Source organism: Ochlerotatus camptorhynchus, unplaced genomic scaffold (assembly GCF_037179485.1).
Source record: "Ochlerotatus camptorhynchus isolate MF236.1 unplaced genomic scaffold, CSIRO-AGI_Acam_v1.1 ptg000979l, whole genome shotgun sequence".
NCBI lineage: Eukaryota > Metazoa > Arthropoda > Insecta > Diptera > Culicidae > Ochlerotatus > Ochlerotatus camptorhynchus.
In genome coordinates, this window is record NW_027041413.1 from 1 (window position 1) to 16,455 (window position 16,455).

General features: G+C 34.5%; 1 protein-coding gene across 1 annotated transcript; it reads left to right on the plus strand.

Annotated features, from left to right (window-relative positions):
* Positions 1–1,521: 1,521 nt before the first annotated feature.
* Positions 1,522–2,468, plus strand: LOC135715650 (uncharacterized). The gene is made up of 3 exons (XM_065238821.1): positions 1,522–1,578; positions 1,638–2,177; positions 2,239–2,468. Exons 2-3 carry the CDS (start codon positions 1,641–1,643, stop codon positions 2,428–2,430), a joined length of 729 nt encoding a protein of 242 aa, XP_065094893.1. The 5' UTR covers positions 1,522–1,578; positions 1,638–1,640; the 3' UTR covers positions 2,431–2,468.
* Positions 2,469–16,455: the final 13,987 nt, after the last annotated feature.

The window sequence follows — 16,455 nt, forward strand, 5'->3', positions numbered from 1 at the left end:
GAATAGGGTGACTATAGCGCATTTTAAGAAAACGTCACAAGTTTTTATGGCTGTTTTAAATCAATAATTACGAAGAAACCATAAAGCCTACAAGGTTACTACCAAAGGCACAAATCTAGGGAACTGCATGGAAAATGTTTTGTAGAACAACTAAATAAACAGAAATGAAAATTTTCAACTTAAAAACACTAAAATGTATGAAATTTCACCAGTTTTTTTGGTACTTTCAACATACTTTTCAATTTTAATGTATGATAATTAACTTTAATCAAGTTCTTTTTCAAAAAGTACTGATAGCTTGGACTTTAATCTTTCATTTGGTATGTTGAATTCAGAAAACCACATTAAGATTAAAAAAATATAGCTAACCAAAGTTGGCAATACAAAAAAACATAAAATGTTGAATAACTCACTTAGCAGTCATTTCCGACCCTATGTTTCATGGGGATTTTTTCATAACTTTAGGAGCCCTATCTACCCTGAAAATATGTAAAACCCGGAACCAAACACCCTGTATGTCACTCACAGAGCACCTAAATTTGCATGATTTTTTTTCTAAAATACCCAATTATGACTACAAAGTAAGCATTTTCGAGGGAAACAGGGACTACCAATTAAATGAGTAAAATTTTACCCATTTATGAGTAATTACAACTACAAAAACAAGTAATGAGTATTCATTTTTAAGTAACAAATACTCATAAATGGGTAATATTTTTACTCATTTAATGGGTAGTCCCAGTCTCCTTCGAAAATGCTTACTTTGTAGTCATTATTGGGTATTTTGCGGTTACCGTGAACTTTGCTTCACCCCACGGTAAGAAAAAAGTACCCAACGGCGAGTTCACTTTTACCTACTTTTGACTAGTTTGTCTCCTTTTCTCCTTCTAATGTTGTCAAAACGGAGAAGCAAAATCACCCAACAGGGGTAGTAAAGTGTGGGAACCCAACGTTGAGTATAATCATATTTACCTACTGTTGGGTACAACTAACTTATTTTTGGGTAGAAATCGAGTGAAAAATTCCACACAAATTGCACACAAATAAATGAAAACTACTATGAAACCGCTTTACCTACTATTAGGTTCCTGCTCTATAGTCACCGACAAACCGACATGAATGACCATAGCAAAAGCAATAACATTTCTGACCAAAGCACACTACTGACATCTGACTCCGTGTTCGCGGGAAATATTTAGCTAAGCTATGAATCCGCATGCAAAAGTTATGAAATTGGTTCGTGTCTGATCTATTCTGGACAATTTTTTTTTTTTAGAAATGTAGTATTTCTGAACTGTTATGACCTCGGCCTTATCACGTTCGGCATTATAGCGTTCTGACCTAATCGTACATCTTAAAAAAATTGGCCACTTGAAACCTAGCTATGTCCCATGATGAATAACGGCCAATTTGAGCGCAGTACCTTACAATTGTATTCATGACATGTGTCAGCATACATAGTGCGCTCATGCGCAGGGCAGTATATAGAATTACTCTAAGAGGAATTACTAGTCCCAAAGACGTTCTCTCATAAATCCAATAAGATTCGTTTGTCTACTTACTAACAATATTCCTCTTGTAAACAATTTATTTTATCATAATTTATTTTGATATCATTATTGCTCATATATTTACAGACAATGGCAATGGAACCAAGTTCTTCGGTGATGTTGCAAGGAGATGATTCCGACTGCAATCGAGTGGATACAACAACCAAAGAATCCGATGGCGTAAAATGTTCTATTCCCGCTAACAACCGTACTTTTCGTCGTCACCTTGATGCCGCTTTCCAAAAACATGGCTCTCAGCTGCCGGAACAAATTATGAAGTCACATTACTTGGACAAATGTAAACACGTTGAGGTGGAAACATATGTGAATGAATTCGCCACCAAATCCGAAGAGTGTGTCTATGAAAAGATGCGGGACAAAGAGGATTTTGTTCGGGTCACCAACTGGTGTGAGCTAATGCATTCGACGGAAATGAAAACCACTAGCAATCAGGAAATTCCACTTGCATTGAGAACGATTGCAATGACAGAACAATTTCCGGATCCGACATATGCCAATGGGGTAAATTTCAAACTTCTGTATACGAACCTTTCGAACATGATGCTGGGCCATCCGGTTCAAGAGATGAACGCAGCTACGGCAAAGGTTCTAAAGGATGTTTATGAGGTAGCATGAACACCCAAGAAACATTTACGATGCATTTGTTAAATCAATCCATCTATTCTAGGAAATAATGCTACAAATGCAGCATACCGATAACAACGAAGATTCAGCTCTGCTTCGTCCACCGTGTTTGCTTACGGCAAAGCCATCAACGACAGAAAACCTTAGCAATGGTGGGCTGAGTCCTTTCTTCACCGACCGCAATCTGAATCCTCTACAAATTCCATTCGAGAAACTTTTCTATGTCTCCAAATAAATGCTTTCTTTCAAGAAAAAAAGACTGATAATAGAATAACTGTTTTTAATTCTTTCTGGTGTCAGCATTTGTTATATAATTATTTATTTTCGACTTTTACTCAAAATAGTTAACCACGTTCACAGTACAATTCGATCGTTTTACAATAATTGTTTTACATTGTATCGATAAGGAGTGGTTTTCTTTGCATATTGTTCGTGTACATCAATGTGTTTTGGATCCGAATCGTACGAAATCAATACGAATACGCTGTCTCTTTCTTTAGTTTTAATCGACATTTTAGCCACTTAGCTTATTATGTTTCTTTTCATTCAATACATCTAGATTTCTTTGCTGATGCTGTTTTGTTAAAAGTACACCGTTAGTAGAAATTTCCTTTGATCCAGTAGTGTAAGAATTCTATTAGAAATTTTAAAATAGTTTATATTCTGCTTAAGCTGCCAAATGAGGATCATGATCATTTTGGCATATGTAAACTTCAAAAATTCATAAAAATATTTGCTCTGCTACTTTGCTACGAAATGATCTCATTGTGGTGTAAATATGTGTTTATTTTATGTCTGATTGTTGTTGGTTACTAACATGGATAAAAGCTTTCAGTGTTCAACAAAAATCTAAACAGCAAATGTAATAATGTAGCTGCGTCCTTTCCTTGAAGATCATCACACCCGACGCACCATGGAGTATTTAGGGTACTAACTCTATACTATGAAGTCGGAACACTCTGCAGAGAATATTGAAACGGCTTCTTATTTTATTCCGTTGCTTGTTGCTAGAGCTGTAGTGAGACACTTCAGTACTTAGTATAAGCAATATAATAAAAAATAAAAAAATCACGGTATTTTACCCAATATTTTTTACTAAACATAGATGCATTCTATCACATTGCATGTTTATTTTCAAAATTATCCCTCCAACATAAGTGTAAATGAGAAAACTTGTAAAATCTTTGAACGCCGTTTTCTCATTTACAGTTTTTTACAGATGGGACTGACTTGCGGTTATGATCAGTTAGTATTATTTCCTGATACAGTAATGACCTGATTTTATCAGTCCCTTCACGCATTATTCTTTTAATGTTCCATAATTCGAAATCTTTTCCATTAATCTTCTTGATCGATGTTCAGGGTAAACTTTGGTGCAATAAAACCATTGAAATAGCGCATGGGTTTCGTAGATAAAATCAGGTCATTATTGTAGTTCTTTTCAGAATGCCAATAACTTTTGGATCCTCTCTAAAATTCCCTTATAATTCTTATCGTATAACTCTCGTAATTCTCTTCTGCAACCACTAGGAATGCATTTTAGAATTCTCTCATTATATTTTTTGATATTTCAAGTGAAGAGAATAATTTTCACGATCTACGCAAATTGGTCCGATGTCACTTTTATACGTTTTACATTTTTATATAAAATAGTACCTTTTTAACATAAACTTTCGAATACGTATAATTTTTTTGTATTGTTCCATTGACTGGTTTCAATGCAAGAATTGTTTAAGAAATATTTATATGATCACAAGAAACAGAAGGAGCATTTTAGCAAATATATTATATTAATATTAATCCCTCGTGAAGATAAACCAGTACATTGGTAGCCTTTTTTGGCCACAGAGGCGCTTCCATCGCAAAAAAAATCCGTTTGCCAGCTAAACCAAAGAGTGTTAATGTGATATATTTGGTCTATGCAAAAATATGCATTCTGGAAAAAATTGCCTGTACGCTGCAGTCCATAGCAAGAACTTCCATTACATTTCAGTGCCAACATTTCAAAGGGGCGTAATTGCTTTTGTAAACAATGGCTTTAGCTATCGATTTCTCGCAAATAAAAGTCCATCCCTCCAAATTAACAATGCTAGCTGGTAAAGGAAACATTCATCTACCTGCTTGTGTCATTCATCTTCATGAGTAAGTTTTAATTCACGAGAAATCGACGGCTAAAGTCATTGTTTACAAATACAATTACGCCCCTTTGAAATGTTGACACTGATTTGTTGTATGACACAAATGCAGAGGATGTAATAAATCCAACCTTACACTGAAAGTAAGACAATTTTGTTTTGCATGTACATTATCTCCAACTGGCAAACAATGATTTAAAACATTTATGACGTTTCGTCGCAATTGCAACCAGTGGTCGTTAATGCACATTGTTATTGCGAAGATATCCCCACTTAAATGTATGGGGACAAAATTTCTCGGAAATTGTCCCCTATAACATTTACACGGCATTGTGGGCTTCGTGGTCATGCGGTTATTGTAAGGGCCATGAAGTGAGTGTTAAATTCCCGCTCCAGCCGGTGGAACTTTTCATTCAAGAAAATTTCCCTAATGGTCTACTAATTGTTGTGTGTTGTCCATTGTCTAGTGTTAAGTGTTCAGTCTGGTTTGAAGATGAGGTCAATTATCTTTTAATTTTCCTTAACCACCTCTGGGTGCAACTTGGGACTAATATTCGTAGCACGCATATTATTTATTCGTATTTGTTTTTTGAATCCACCTCAGAATGTTCTTAGCAGTTTATTGAGAATCATCCAGGAATTCTTCAATATTCGCTTGAAAATCTCCAAGGATTTCTCCTAAGAATCACCATGGAATACGCTGAAAAATTCCATGAAGATTTGTCCAGCATTATCCTTGAATTATTCTCTGCATCCCCTTATAACTCTCTTCTGAAACATTTTCGGATGCTGTCGGAATTCCTTTGAAACTATCCAACAAATTCCTTTGGAATTCTCTTTAAAATGCCTTTGAAAATATCATTAGAATTTGATTCTCTTGGAATTCTTTGCAAAATTCCCTTAGAACTTCCCTTGAAATTATCTTAATAATTCGATTAAATTTCTACTTTAAATTCAGCAGGAATTCATCTCACAATTCTTGTAGCATTTTTCTTATCACCTTGAAGTTCTCTCAAGAATTAACCTGTATTTTTTCTCAGAACCACATTGGAATTCAAGGCAGCACTCCCTTGAAATTTTCCAAAGTGTTCCGTAGAAATTTCAATCAAAAGTCCATTGGAATAATCCTAGGAATTCATTTAAAAAATTTCCCAAAGTTCCTTAAAAATGCTCATTAAAATTTCTTAAATTGTAGAAATCTTGGTAATTTGCCCCAACTCAGACTGCCCTGGATGGATGGATTTTATTTTCAAATCTTCTTCTTTTAGGCTTTTCTACTTAGGGTTCTAGATTCTCTTCCATCGCAATTATTAATTGAGAGCTTTCTTTGTCAACCAATGCATGCTTTAGGCAAGTACAATGATACTCTATGCCCAGGGGAGACGAGATTATTACCATCCCGAAAGATTTCCTCGACCGAACCGGAAATCGAACCCATCACCTCTAGCTTGGTAATAACGTGCCTATATCTGAGGTCTCAAACTTTTCCATCATTTTTTTTTTCAAATTTTCCTATAAAAACCGTTGAATTTCTGAACAAAGGCAAAGTCTGAGGACTTTTTTGATCACTTTTTTCGGAAAAAAAAGATTAAGGCCGAAAATCTTAAAGATTCTCGATTGCTCTCGATCTTAAAAAAATATTTTAGACCGTGATATCGATATAATAAAATAGTTTCCACAATTAGGTCAATTGTCCCAATCGATCCTAGAGCGTTAGACCCAGCAGCCTCGAAAAGTTTTAATAATTTTTTAAACGTTCAAAAAAGTTTTAAATTTAGATAATCTAATTTTGTTACTGAATCCGGGAGAGGTGACAATCGTCCTTCTCTGCCATCCCTACGCCCATGTTGGGTAAAATATATTTTGTGCGCTTCAAACTGTTAAACAATTACTTTTTAATTTCGTGAAACGTATCTGAAGTTAAAAAAAACGATTAACTAGGGTAAATGCAGTTATGGAATATGAGTGCAGTTATGGCATATGTACCAGTTATGACATAATCCCACAAACACAATGGTAGCAGTTTTAGCCTACCCAATTTAAATTACATGTGCCAGTTCATGCCAAAACTAGTGCATATTTTAAGTTGTGCCAAAACTGGAGCCCTTCCACTGCTCTAGCTTGAGAGCTTCTAATCATTGAAATTTTCATCAAAATCGAAATTTCAATCCCGCCTCAGTAGTTCTCTGCAGAGGTTCCACCCATTCAAGCTTTGTAAGGTACTGCCTCTCAGTTGTTTCCAACAGATTTGTATATCCATACACAACGTAACATGTAATCACATAAAATTACTGCACATTAGCAAAACCAGAAGTAAAGCAACGAACCGAAGGCGTTATCACAGTTCTGAAATAAACACTCGTCTATCTACTTTCTCTCGTACTCCACGGTGGAAAATGGTATGGGATAAGTATATGATACCAGTTGTCTATCATCATGGTCGGTCAATCGGTCAGATGTAGCATAAATGGACAGGTAGGTTTTATTATGAATGGATCGGAGGCAGAAGGGCACACATAAACACACACACATACACACACACATCAACACACCCACACCCATACACGCTGCTACAGATAATATCGGTTATTACGATTTAGATTTTCGGATGTGTTGTTTCATTCTGCGTAGAGATACGAAAACGTTCGGATTGTCAGCTGGTTTCGATTCCTATCTAATGTTAACATACGATACGGGGTCAAACAGTACAATTGTTTGTATACAGTCACTGTGATGTGGATTCTCCGCTAGCAGTGAGTTATGTTTTGATATAATCATCTGTGAGTTTTGATTAAGTTGAATTGTACACAGATATAACGACTAATAGTGTCCTTTGATTGTGATGTGCAACATTCTTTCTTGTGTGATTGCATAGGAATAGCTATCCATTTTCATTTCGCACGAATGAAATATAGAGTGCATGCCAAGTTTTGATAGCCTTGATGATTTTCTTATCGCCTAAATTTCCTTTGTATGATCCTCTTTTCAACATTTATCTTAGTTTTCTTTTAAAAAACAACGTATTATTTATCCTTTTTTTTTACAAGAGAGTTGTCCTTAAAAATTATAAAACTGGAATTACAAAAATCTCTACTGTCTAAGATATTTTTTATCATTTTTAATCTTTGGGCAATGTTACACGCTATTCCTAAGTGGATCGACACGGTTTTCATGTATTGTTTACTCTTTCTAAGGTTGACACGTGGTGGACTGTTCATTTCTATATGGCTTGATTTTTTTTAAATTAAATATACTCTTTTCCATCTTGAGCAAACGCTAACGTAGATATACTTATCATGGGTTTATAATACACTTCATTGTTGGGGTTTCTTTGGTATTTGACGCAATGCTTCGAGAGCCCAAAGTGGTGATTGTCAAATGGGTGCATTACTGGCCACACTTTCGCCGGTGGCCAAAAGTCGTGCTAAGCTCTCACACTTGCATTTGGAAATTTTGAATTTCAAATTTTTGTAAGAGTGCTCGACTTAGGTGTTGTTTTGTTCTTCAGTGATTGAAACTCTTTGATTTATTTGTGTGTTTCGATTATAACTTCTCTAATTCTAAGTCAGCTTCAAAAATTTAGTGTCACGTTTGTTTTATTCTTCTTAACTTTGATTTTCGTCACTATCGTCACTTATTATGAAAATTAGAATAAACTACGCTGTTAATTGGTTGTTCTTCTGCTCTTTGCTTGAATGAAATGTTTGATTGTTTGATTATTTGATTTGTCTATCCATATCCGAAAAGTACTGCATCTTACGTAAACATCAATTGATATGTACATTCGCAGTTATTGACTAGTATTGTTTCGATTTTAGTTTGTCATTTTCCGCTCACACCAATGCCAACAATGAATTGCTAGTTTGGTGGTAATTCATACATAGTTTCCAGTTTTATTTTCTTATTTAAAGCTTCTCAATAGCAGTCACCACTCTGAACTGAAAACAATTCTTGATGATGCATGAGTGATTATGCTTTTTGCCATTATACATTTTATCTTGGTCCAATTGCCTGAAACAAAAGCATGAAACACAAGCTGATTATTGTTTGTTGAGGGTGATAACTGTCATTTCCTATTTTTGACACTTGGTCATATGATTGTCACAGTGGGGTAAGGAATTGTACAAACTGCTTCGCTATTTTTTTTTCGTTATTACATGCTTATGCTTCATCTTTGGTTGTTGAATTGACTTGTTATTCTGTTTGTTTATTTATTCATCGATCATTTTCTTTATAATAACATGCGATACGGAACATATAGTTTGTAATTACTGTATGCTTTCCGGATTGATGTACATTTAATTATAACGTTCAATCGAGTTGTTGTTTTTCAAGAATTAATGGCTTCCTTGGTTGACTATTGCTTCAAAAGGAATTGATTTAATTGTTTAGTTTATAATTTGTTACGAAAGGAGAAGAAGATGATTTTACTTGCAGTATCTAGGCGTCATTATATCTAAGCATTAAAGGTTAAATAGATGTAAGTGTGTGCTTGAGAACGGTAAAAATAACAGTTGCAAAAATGCGAGACGATATTCCAAAAGAAAACCAAAACATCAAATAGAGATATCTACCGATCTTCAGTTGTATTGCAAATTGTATTGTAAATTGTATTGTGGTATGTACTTGTAATAATAATAAGTTTTTTTGTCTTCGTTCTAGAGACTTTCAGCCTCAGGCTGGTTAGACTCTTATATGTGATTACTATGATAAATGTACCAGTCATAGCTATATGTTCCTATTGTGTTACCTTGAAACTACCATATGTCATGATAGGATCGCACCATCATATGATCGCCTAGCCATGACTGCATCCAGTGATGCAAAATATCATGACACTCAGGTGACACTCGTCTTCGCATCAACCAACTATCGCTGACAGAACGTTTTGTCACGCAGTGAGAGGTAGAGCAAATAACAATCACCAGTAATGGTCGCTGCTCACAAGCAAAACTGCTGATGATGTAAAGCACAACGAAAAGAGTGAAGACTTCTGGAGCACGATCAAGAGAAAAAGTGAAACGACAGAAGAAAATGAAAACAATGACTACGCATTCCAAGTTCGTCTCGGCAGGCGCGACTGTGTGAGTTACAAACAAGGCAGGCAAATTAAATGGAAGCCGTTGGGCTTACGCACCAACACACTCACATAAGCAAGCAAAGCAGCAACTGCTTCAAAACGAGCACAGATGAGTGTCGTGATTGTCGGGAATTACCAGATCGGTGATGGATCACAACCGAAGACGACATTCACCAGTTGATGGATGGTCATTGAGAGATCTTCGACGAGCACATTGATAGGAATGTACAAAGCGTTACTACCATCAGCTGTTTGACGATCGTGATTGTGATGGGTCGCAACTCTGACTGCATCTACCCAGCATCGTTCTCAGCAGGTGGCGAATAGAGATTTGTTTAACTTATCTGCGAGATCGAAAATAAATGTTGACTTTCTTATTGAACTTCTGTCGATAATCGTTTGATCGATAGTTTCATTAATACAGGAATATTAGAAATTGATTTTTGAATTTTCATTTAAAATACACTTCAAAAATATATTAAACTGTTCTGTTGTTGAAGTTAAAATTCCTCTGATGTTCTCGATAGTCTAAATTAATTCACCAAATGTAACAATGGAGACTTAGAGGCTGAACAAGTTTAATTCCATGTTAGAGAAAAAATATGTTATAGTGACAATTTGTTGAGATAGCCTTTTTATCTTTTCTGTGGTCGGTGATGGTATCGGGAGCTTTCGGCCTGCAATCTCAGGCGAGTATAATTGCGATTCCGAGCTTTTGGTACCTGATGTCCTTTTGATTTCCAGCTCCCGTTATTGCTTCTCGAATGGTCTCCGGATCAACTATCAAAACATGCGTCGACTGAAGACTAAAATCTACTCGTTTTTCCTGGCTGTTGCGGAGGCCGAATATGATTTGATCGTGCTGACGAAAAAGTGGCTGGACGACCGAAATTACTCATCACAACTTTTCGGGTCACTCTATTCCGTCTTCAGAACTGACCGGTCTCCCCTAAACAGTCAAAAATCGCGCGGTGGTAGAGTCCTTATTGCATTATCAACGATACTAGCCAGCTACGTAAGTACGTAACCCATTTCCAGTCAATTGGAACTGCTGTGGATTGTCGTAGAACCTCCACAAACCAAGCTTAGTGTAGGCGCAATCTATCTGCCCCGGACGGCAAAACCGACTGCACGATCATCCGGGAGCATCCCGACCAACCAAAATTTCATTAATTTTCGATATATCGATCTTCAAAGACATTCATATGAAAAACCGATAGCGATCGTCACCATTTAATGAATAAATGTAGAGATACTAAAAGCCTGATCGTGAATCATTTATAAACATCTTTATCAAAATGTTGCTACTAATCAATACCTATGTAAAAATATCGATTCGTGGATTTTTTTATCTGCATAACTGCTAGGTTTCGATCCCGTGCCATCTAGGGTGTACTGATTTCTTTGTTGGTAGCTAATCCTCGGATCTACAGCTGCTGTTGATGAGCTTCTTAACGACTGGCAATCACACTCTAGTATATGGTGTTTTGAAAGTATCAAGTTTCCTCATTCGGTTCAAAAAGCCGAGAACTCAAAATGCCGAGAAATGGCCGAGAGCGTATCGACGTAAACTTAAAGAACTATAATGGCAAACATTAGTATCATTGTGGCCATCGATCAGTCTTCCCATTAATTTTCCGGCAGATCATGCTTCTCTCGATGAAGAACCAAATTTGTCGATAACTAATATAAACATTGCCATCTGTCATATAATGTGTATCGAACTCTCTTTACCCAGCGATGCAAATCGATAACAAGGAGATTATAAATGTGCATCGATGGCAATCTTTATTGTTCTTTGCCAAAGTTCAACGTTACGATGGTATCAGTATTCAAATATTTTTAGATGAATATTTATAAAGAAAACTATAGTCCTACATGGATAGAAATCTCCTTATGCCTTTTTGCAAATTTCTATTGTGCTGATTATTCATAAAATGTATAAGTCAAGTAATAAGCAGATGGCTTGCAAAAAGCTAATGAAGATCATGTGTCAAATGAAATGTATAAGCGGTCACACATACCTTTTATGCATTCTTATATGACCTATGTGGTATATCTTATGGAATGTATAAGGCTTAGGCAAAGAAGAATACTAAGATGAAACTGTCGGAAGAAAAACTTTCTAAATCAATGTCACTTAATACTTGATCTGGAAAAACATCATTTCAGTTTCAATCAAAATCATTTCGTAATAAAGAAGGGTGATGCTTTTACCCCGTCAAGAGTGGTCCGTCACCCCTGGTTTAAATTTTCTACATTCAAAGTGTTTTTATGTTACTTCATAAGTTTGCCAAGTTTATTAAAATCTCCACGTACATCGTACGGGTTAGGAAAAAGGTGTGCGTTTGACTTTGTACTGTCGCATTAATGGCCCTTCGCTCATTTTCAACTTCTGTTCCATTTTCATACTGCCGTACTCTAACGGAACTATCCAGCTACCCTCTTCTAAGATCATTCTCTAGCTAATAAATTATCACACTAAAGCTTCATGTTAGATAGCATTTCCAACCAACTTGGATTTTTCACATGTTTCATGCATTTTTACATACCTTTATCTACAGTCACAGAAGCAGTACAGCCTACTGAAGGAAACTGGTACCAACAAACGTCAGAAAACATCGTTTGTTCATCAAAAAGTCTTATATTTGTTGCTTTCAAAATTAGATCAAGAATGTCCCACCGAACGAGAATTTTATTTTTATTTAATGTTTTGAAGCTTCATTAGTACAAGGTGTTTCGGAATGATAAAAACATTTTGTCAATATTTTCTGCATTTAGTATTGGTAAGAATCGTGAGGATTTCACTGTGGTCCCTCTTACCCCGCCGGGCGTTCTTACCCCGTCTTCCCCTAAGGGAATGCAACAATGAGAGGTCACCACCTGGAAAAATGTCCTGAGTACGGCTCTGATCTAACGTTTATATAACCTTCATGCCTTGTCAACAGTTTGTGTTTTTATCCATTTGACAAGTAAGAGCGTTTCTGTGCGATCTAGACGTCCCTCACCCTACATTGACAATATTTTAATTCGTTGTTGGGTATAATCTTAACTGCGACCATTAATTTGATCTATTGAGATGAAGAGTTACGGGATGTAAATTACCAACAAAAAAAAATATATATAATAACACAACGAAATCACAATGATTTTTAGTATTGAATTTCGAGTACAAAAAATTTATTGTTAAATTGTTGTACGGGAGGAGAAAATATTTATATAGATTTTTAACGATACAATGCTCAAATAATGAGATCAAATTTGTTCGAGCAAAATCAGTTTTTTTTTATTGTTAAGATGCTTAACAACCCCCATTTTTTTCTGCACGGATAGAAGTCCCTTTATAACTTTTGGTAAATTTCTGTTGCTGATTATTCATAAAATGTATAAATCAGCTAATAAGCAGATGCCTTGTAAAAAGTAAATGAAGATCATGTTTCAAATGAAATGTATAAATGGTCACACATACCGTTTATGCATTCTTATAGGACCTATATGGTTTGTCTTATGGAATGTATAAGGCTTTCGTGTGTAAATTTCTCATATACTATGATTTTCATTGTTGTGAACCAGGAATTTCGTTGTGATTTTATGGTAATCGACAAAAATGTCCAATGTTTTGACAGTAAATACCATGATTACAATTGAAAAGAAAATCTTTGAATTTTTATTGGATTTTTTACGGGAAGGCCTAGAACCTTAACTCAGCCTATCAAGCAAAAAGAGAAGCCCCATGGGTATGCTGCAGTTTAATACGGCTACAAATTTCACTAATCGGCAAATCAAAGCAGTTGGCACTCGTGGAGAATAGAAGAACTATGAGAGTGACGATGGATTCAAAATTTTACACGGTGAGGTATACGAGTGTAATCTTAAAATGCTTTTATTTTACAAATTGAGCATTTTATTTAAATCTGGTTAGTGCTACGTTAGTAGAAAACTTAAGGACTAATCAATAGACATATAATACAGAAAAAAATAATTTCTTTTCAGATTTTTAGGTGTATACATAGACTTCAGCTTTTTTACCACTGTAGCAGCAATCAGATTTAAACAAAAAGCTCCATTTGCAAAATAAAAGCATTTTAAGATTGCACTCGTATTCTTCCCCGAGGAAAATTTTGAAATTATCATCACTTTCATAGTTCTTCTATTATCCACGAGTGCCAACTGCCAACTTTGACAAATCACACATTTCAGGGTTAGTTGTTTATAAACAGTTGCTACCGCGTCGTCCGCGAAGCGCGCTGGCTTAATCCGGTGCTTTGTGAAAGCTCAAACAAAACATCGTACCGTTAAGATATGTTTAATTAAACGTAAAGCTAAGTTAATTTGTTATAGTAACGTTAAAGATAAATTCAAGTTAAGTCAATATTGAGTCAGCATTTTGTTAAAGTTAAGTTAAAGTTAAGTTAATGATATTTTAAAGTTAAGTTAAAGTCATGTTAAAGCTTAGAAAAAGTTAAGAAAATGTTAAGTTAAGTTAATTAGTTAAAGTTATGTTAATGTTAAGTAAAGTTTATTAGTTTAAGTTATGTCAAATGAAATAAAAGTTTAGTTAAAGATAAACTCAAGTTAAGTTAAAATTAAGCCACAGTCAAGTCAAAGTTTAGTTTAAATTATATTAGCTTTGAGTAAAAGTTAGATTAAATATTTTTAGATCAAGTTATGTTAAACTTAAGCTAAAGGTTAGTCAAAGTTATGTTATAGTTTTTATTATTATTATTATTGTTTAATAAAAAAAAAATCATAGTCCTGGAGTTCTAGCTACTTAAAAGTATGCCATTAAAATGCAAAGCTACTTTGGAAAAATAAAATAATTTATGTGTGTTTTTTCACTGAAAATCACTACCTCTGCTCCAATATTTTTGCATGAAACATGTAAAATCATGTCATCATTTCGAAAATGTAGCCCCAATTTGAGTTATGAGCTGTGGAAAATTGTACGTTTTTATGAAACAAACGTTTGTATATGTTGAAGCTTACTAGATAGCATCTTGTAGTATTCTAAAAAGTTGTGTGGTCTAGTAATTGAAATAAATTTCTCAAACATAGTGTGCCATAAAAAAATCAAATGAAAAAGTTACAGTGAAAAAACGTTTTTAAGGGGTTTCCATGCAAAATACTTCCTACCTCAACGAAAATGACCAATTATCAAGTTAGTGTCTTCAGCAATACGTAAATAATCATGCAAAAAAGATATAATATACGGTGGTCATTTTATCCCAATGGTTTTATATCGGTTACAAAACGGTTACAATCTTCTTTCAAAAAATATAAAGTTTACTTTTAATATTCAATTTGTATTCATGATGTTAATAGGACTTGACATTTTTAATTTGGTTTAAAACCACTAAATTTGGTATTATTAGTGATGATTTCTTTAAGATATTCAAACCAACGTAAATATTAAAATATGATTAAAATATCAAAAAATATGTAAATGTAACGTAGATTTTCGGAGTATACTTAATATTACTATTTAAAGGTGAAAAGAAAAATTCAAAAACCAGTTTTTTTTGTTCAAAACCAAAATTATGTTTATGAAAATGTGTTCATTGCATTCTACTTAGCTACCAAATTATAGTGAACACATTTTCATTGACAGAATTTCGGAAAACAGCTTTTGAATTGCCAAAAAATAATTACGGCCCATTTCCCCTTAAAGCTGCTGAATTAGGCTAGTTATTATTTCTTAAGAAATTTCTCCAACCAAATCACAATTCTAGCAAACCTGAATCGTGTAGTATTTGTTTGAGCGATGCTCTTCCAACATTTGTATAACAATATACAAAACTGAGCGACTATATTCAAGATAATAATTAAACTGTTTTCTCTGTAGGCAGTGTTATGCTCACATTCATAAATACATGCACTGCGATTGCTTTGTTGAAAAAAAAGGTGCTTATAAGTTTAAAAGCATAAAAACATATTTTCTTTACTCTGTCGGCTTCACAATTGCACCTGAGTGGAACTGAATGTCATCTTCAATGCATCAAGGATTTGTGGTATGAGGCAAAATGAAAAAAAAAAAAAAAATATTGAGGAGCTTTATTCTTCCTACACAAAGCATCCAAAGAATGGAAAGTCATCATCAAGGATGACGCATCGAATAATAAAAAGTGGAAATTGAGATCCCATGTTCCGGTGCGGAGATGCATTCCCATCTTGTGGTATTAGTTGTGCTGGATTGGAACGTGCTGTTTTTAACTTTTGCTTCTTGTGATGCATCTGAGAACCGTGGCAGGGAAAATCTCTATGAGATGGGATTTGAACGAAGCTTCCAGCAATAGTATATTTATTGTGGTTTCTCGTTGTTGCTTCGCCATTATCGCTAGGCGATAGTTGATGGTTTTTCTTTGCAAAGCTGCTGCTTAATGCAATTGAATTATGTGGTGATCGTGGTGCAGAAAGTCTTGCACAAGTTATGGTGATAATGGGGTTATGGCTTTGACTTGCTTGTACCTTGTCATCAAATGTATCCTTTGGGTTGAAGAATTTAATTGGGACATGGTGCGGCTTGTCAATTAATTTTATTTTGAATCAAACACATCTGGTTTCAATTTAAATTTAAATTTCAAAATGTTGCTGAGAAACATTCTTAACATTCTTTTCTCTACCAACATTAATATATTTTCTGAAGCCCACATTGATCATCATGTCAAAATTGTGCTGACTACTTTATCAGACATCAGTATATATATATATTTTTTAAATATATAACCTTTTAGTTCTACTATCATCCTAGAAGGTTTGTTCTGGAACTTTGAAAAAATAAAAATAAGAATCTCAGGCATAAAAAATTGTCAACACTTACGGACGTACAACAACAATTTTTTTGATTTTTGAATGGAAATTTCTTTTGGATCTTGTAAAAAATCTAAATCGTGATCAACCAAATATTATTAAAATTTTGTAGCTTTCAGATTTTTAGTCGATACCGGACTTAATAATAATTTCTGGATCGAGGCAAATTTATCTTAATCGTCATTAGCATGGCATTCTTTTTATTTTAATCTTATTCTAAAAACATGAAATTTGCGAA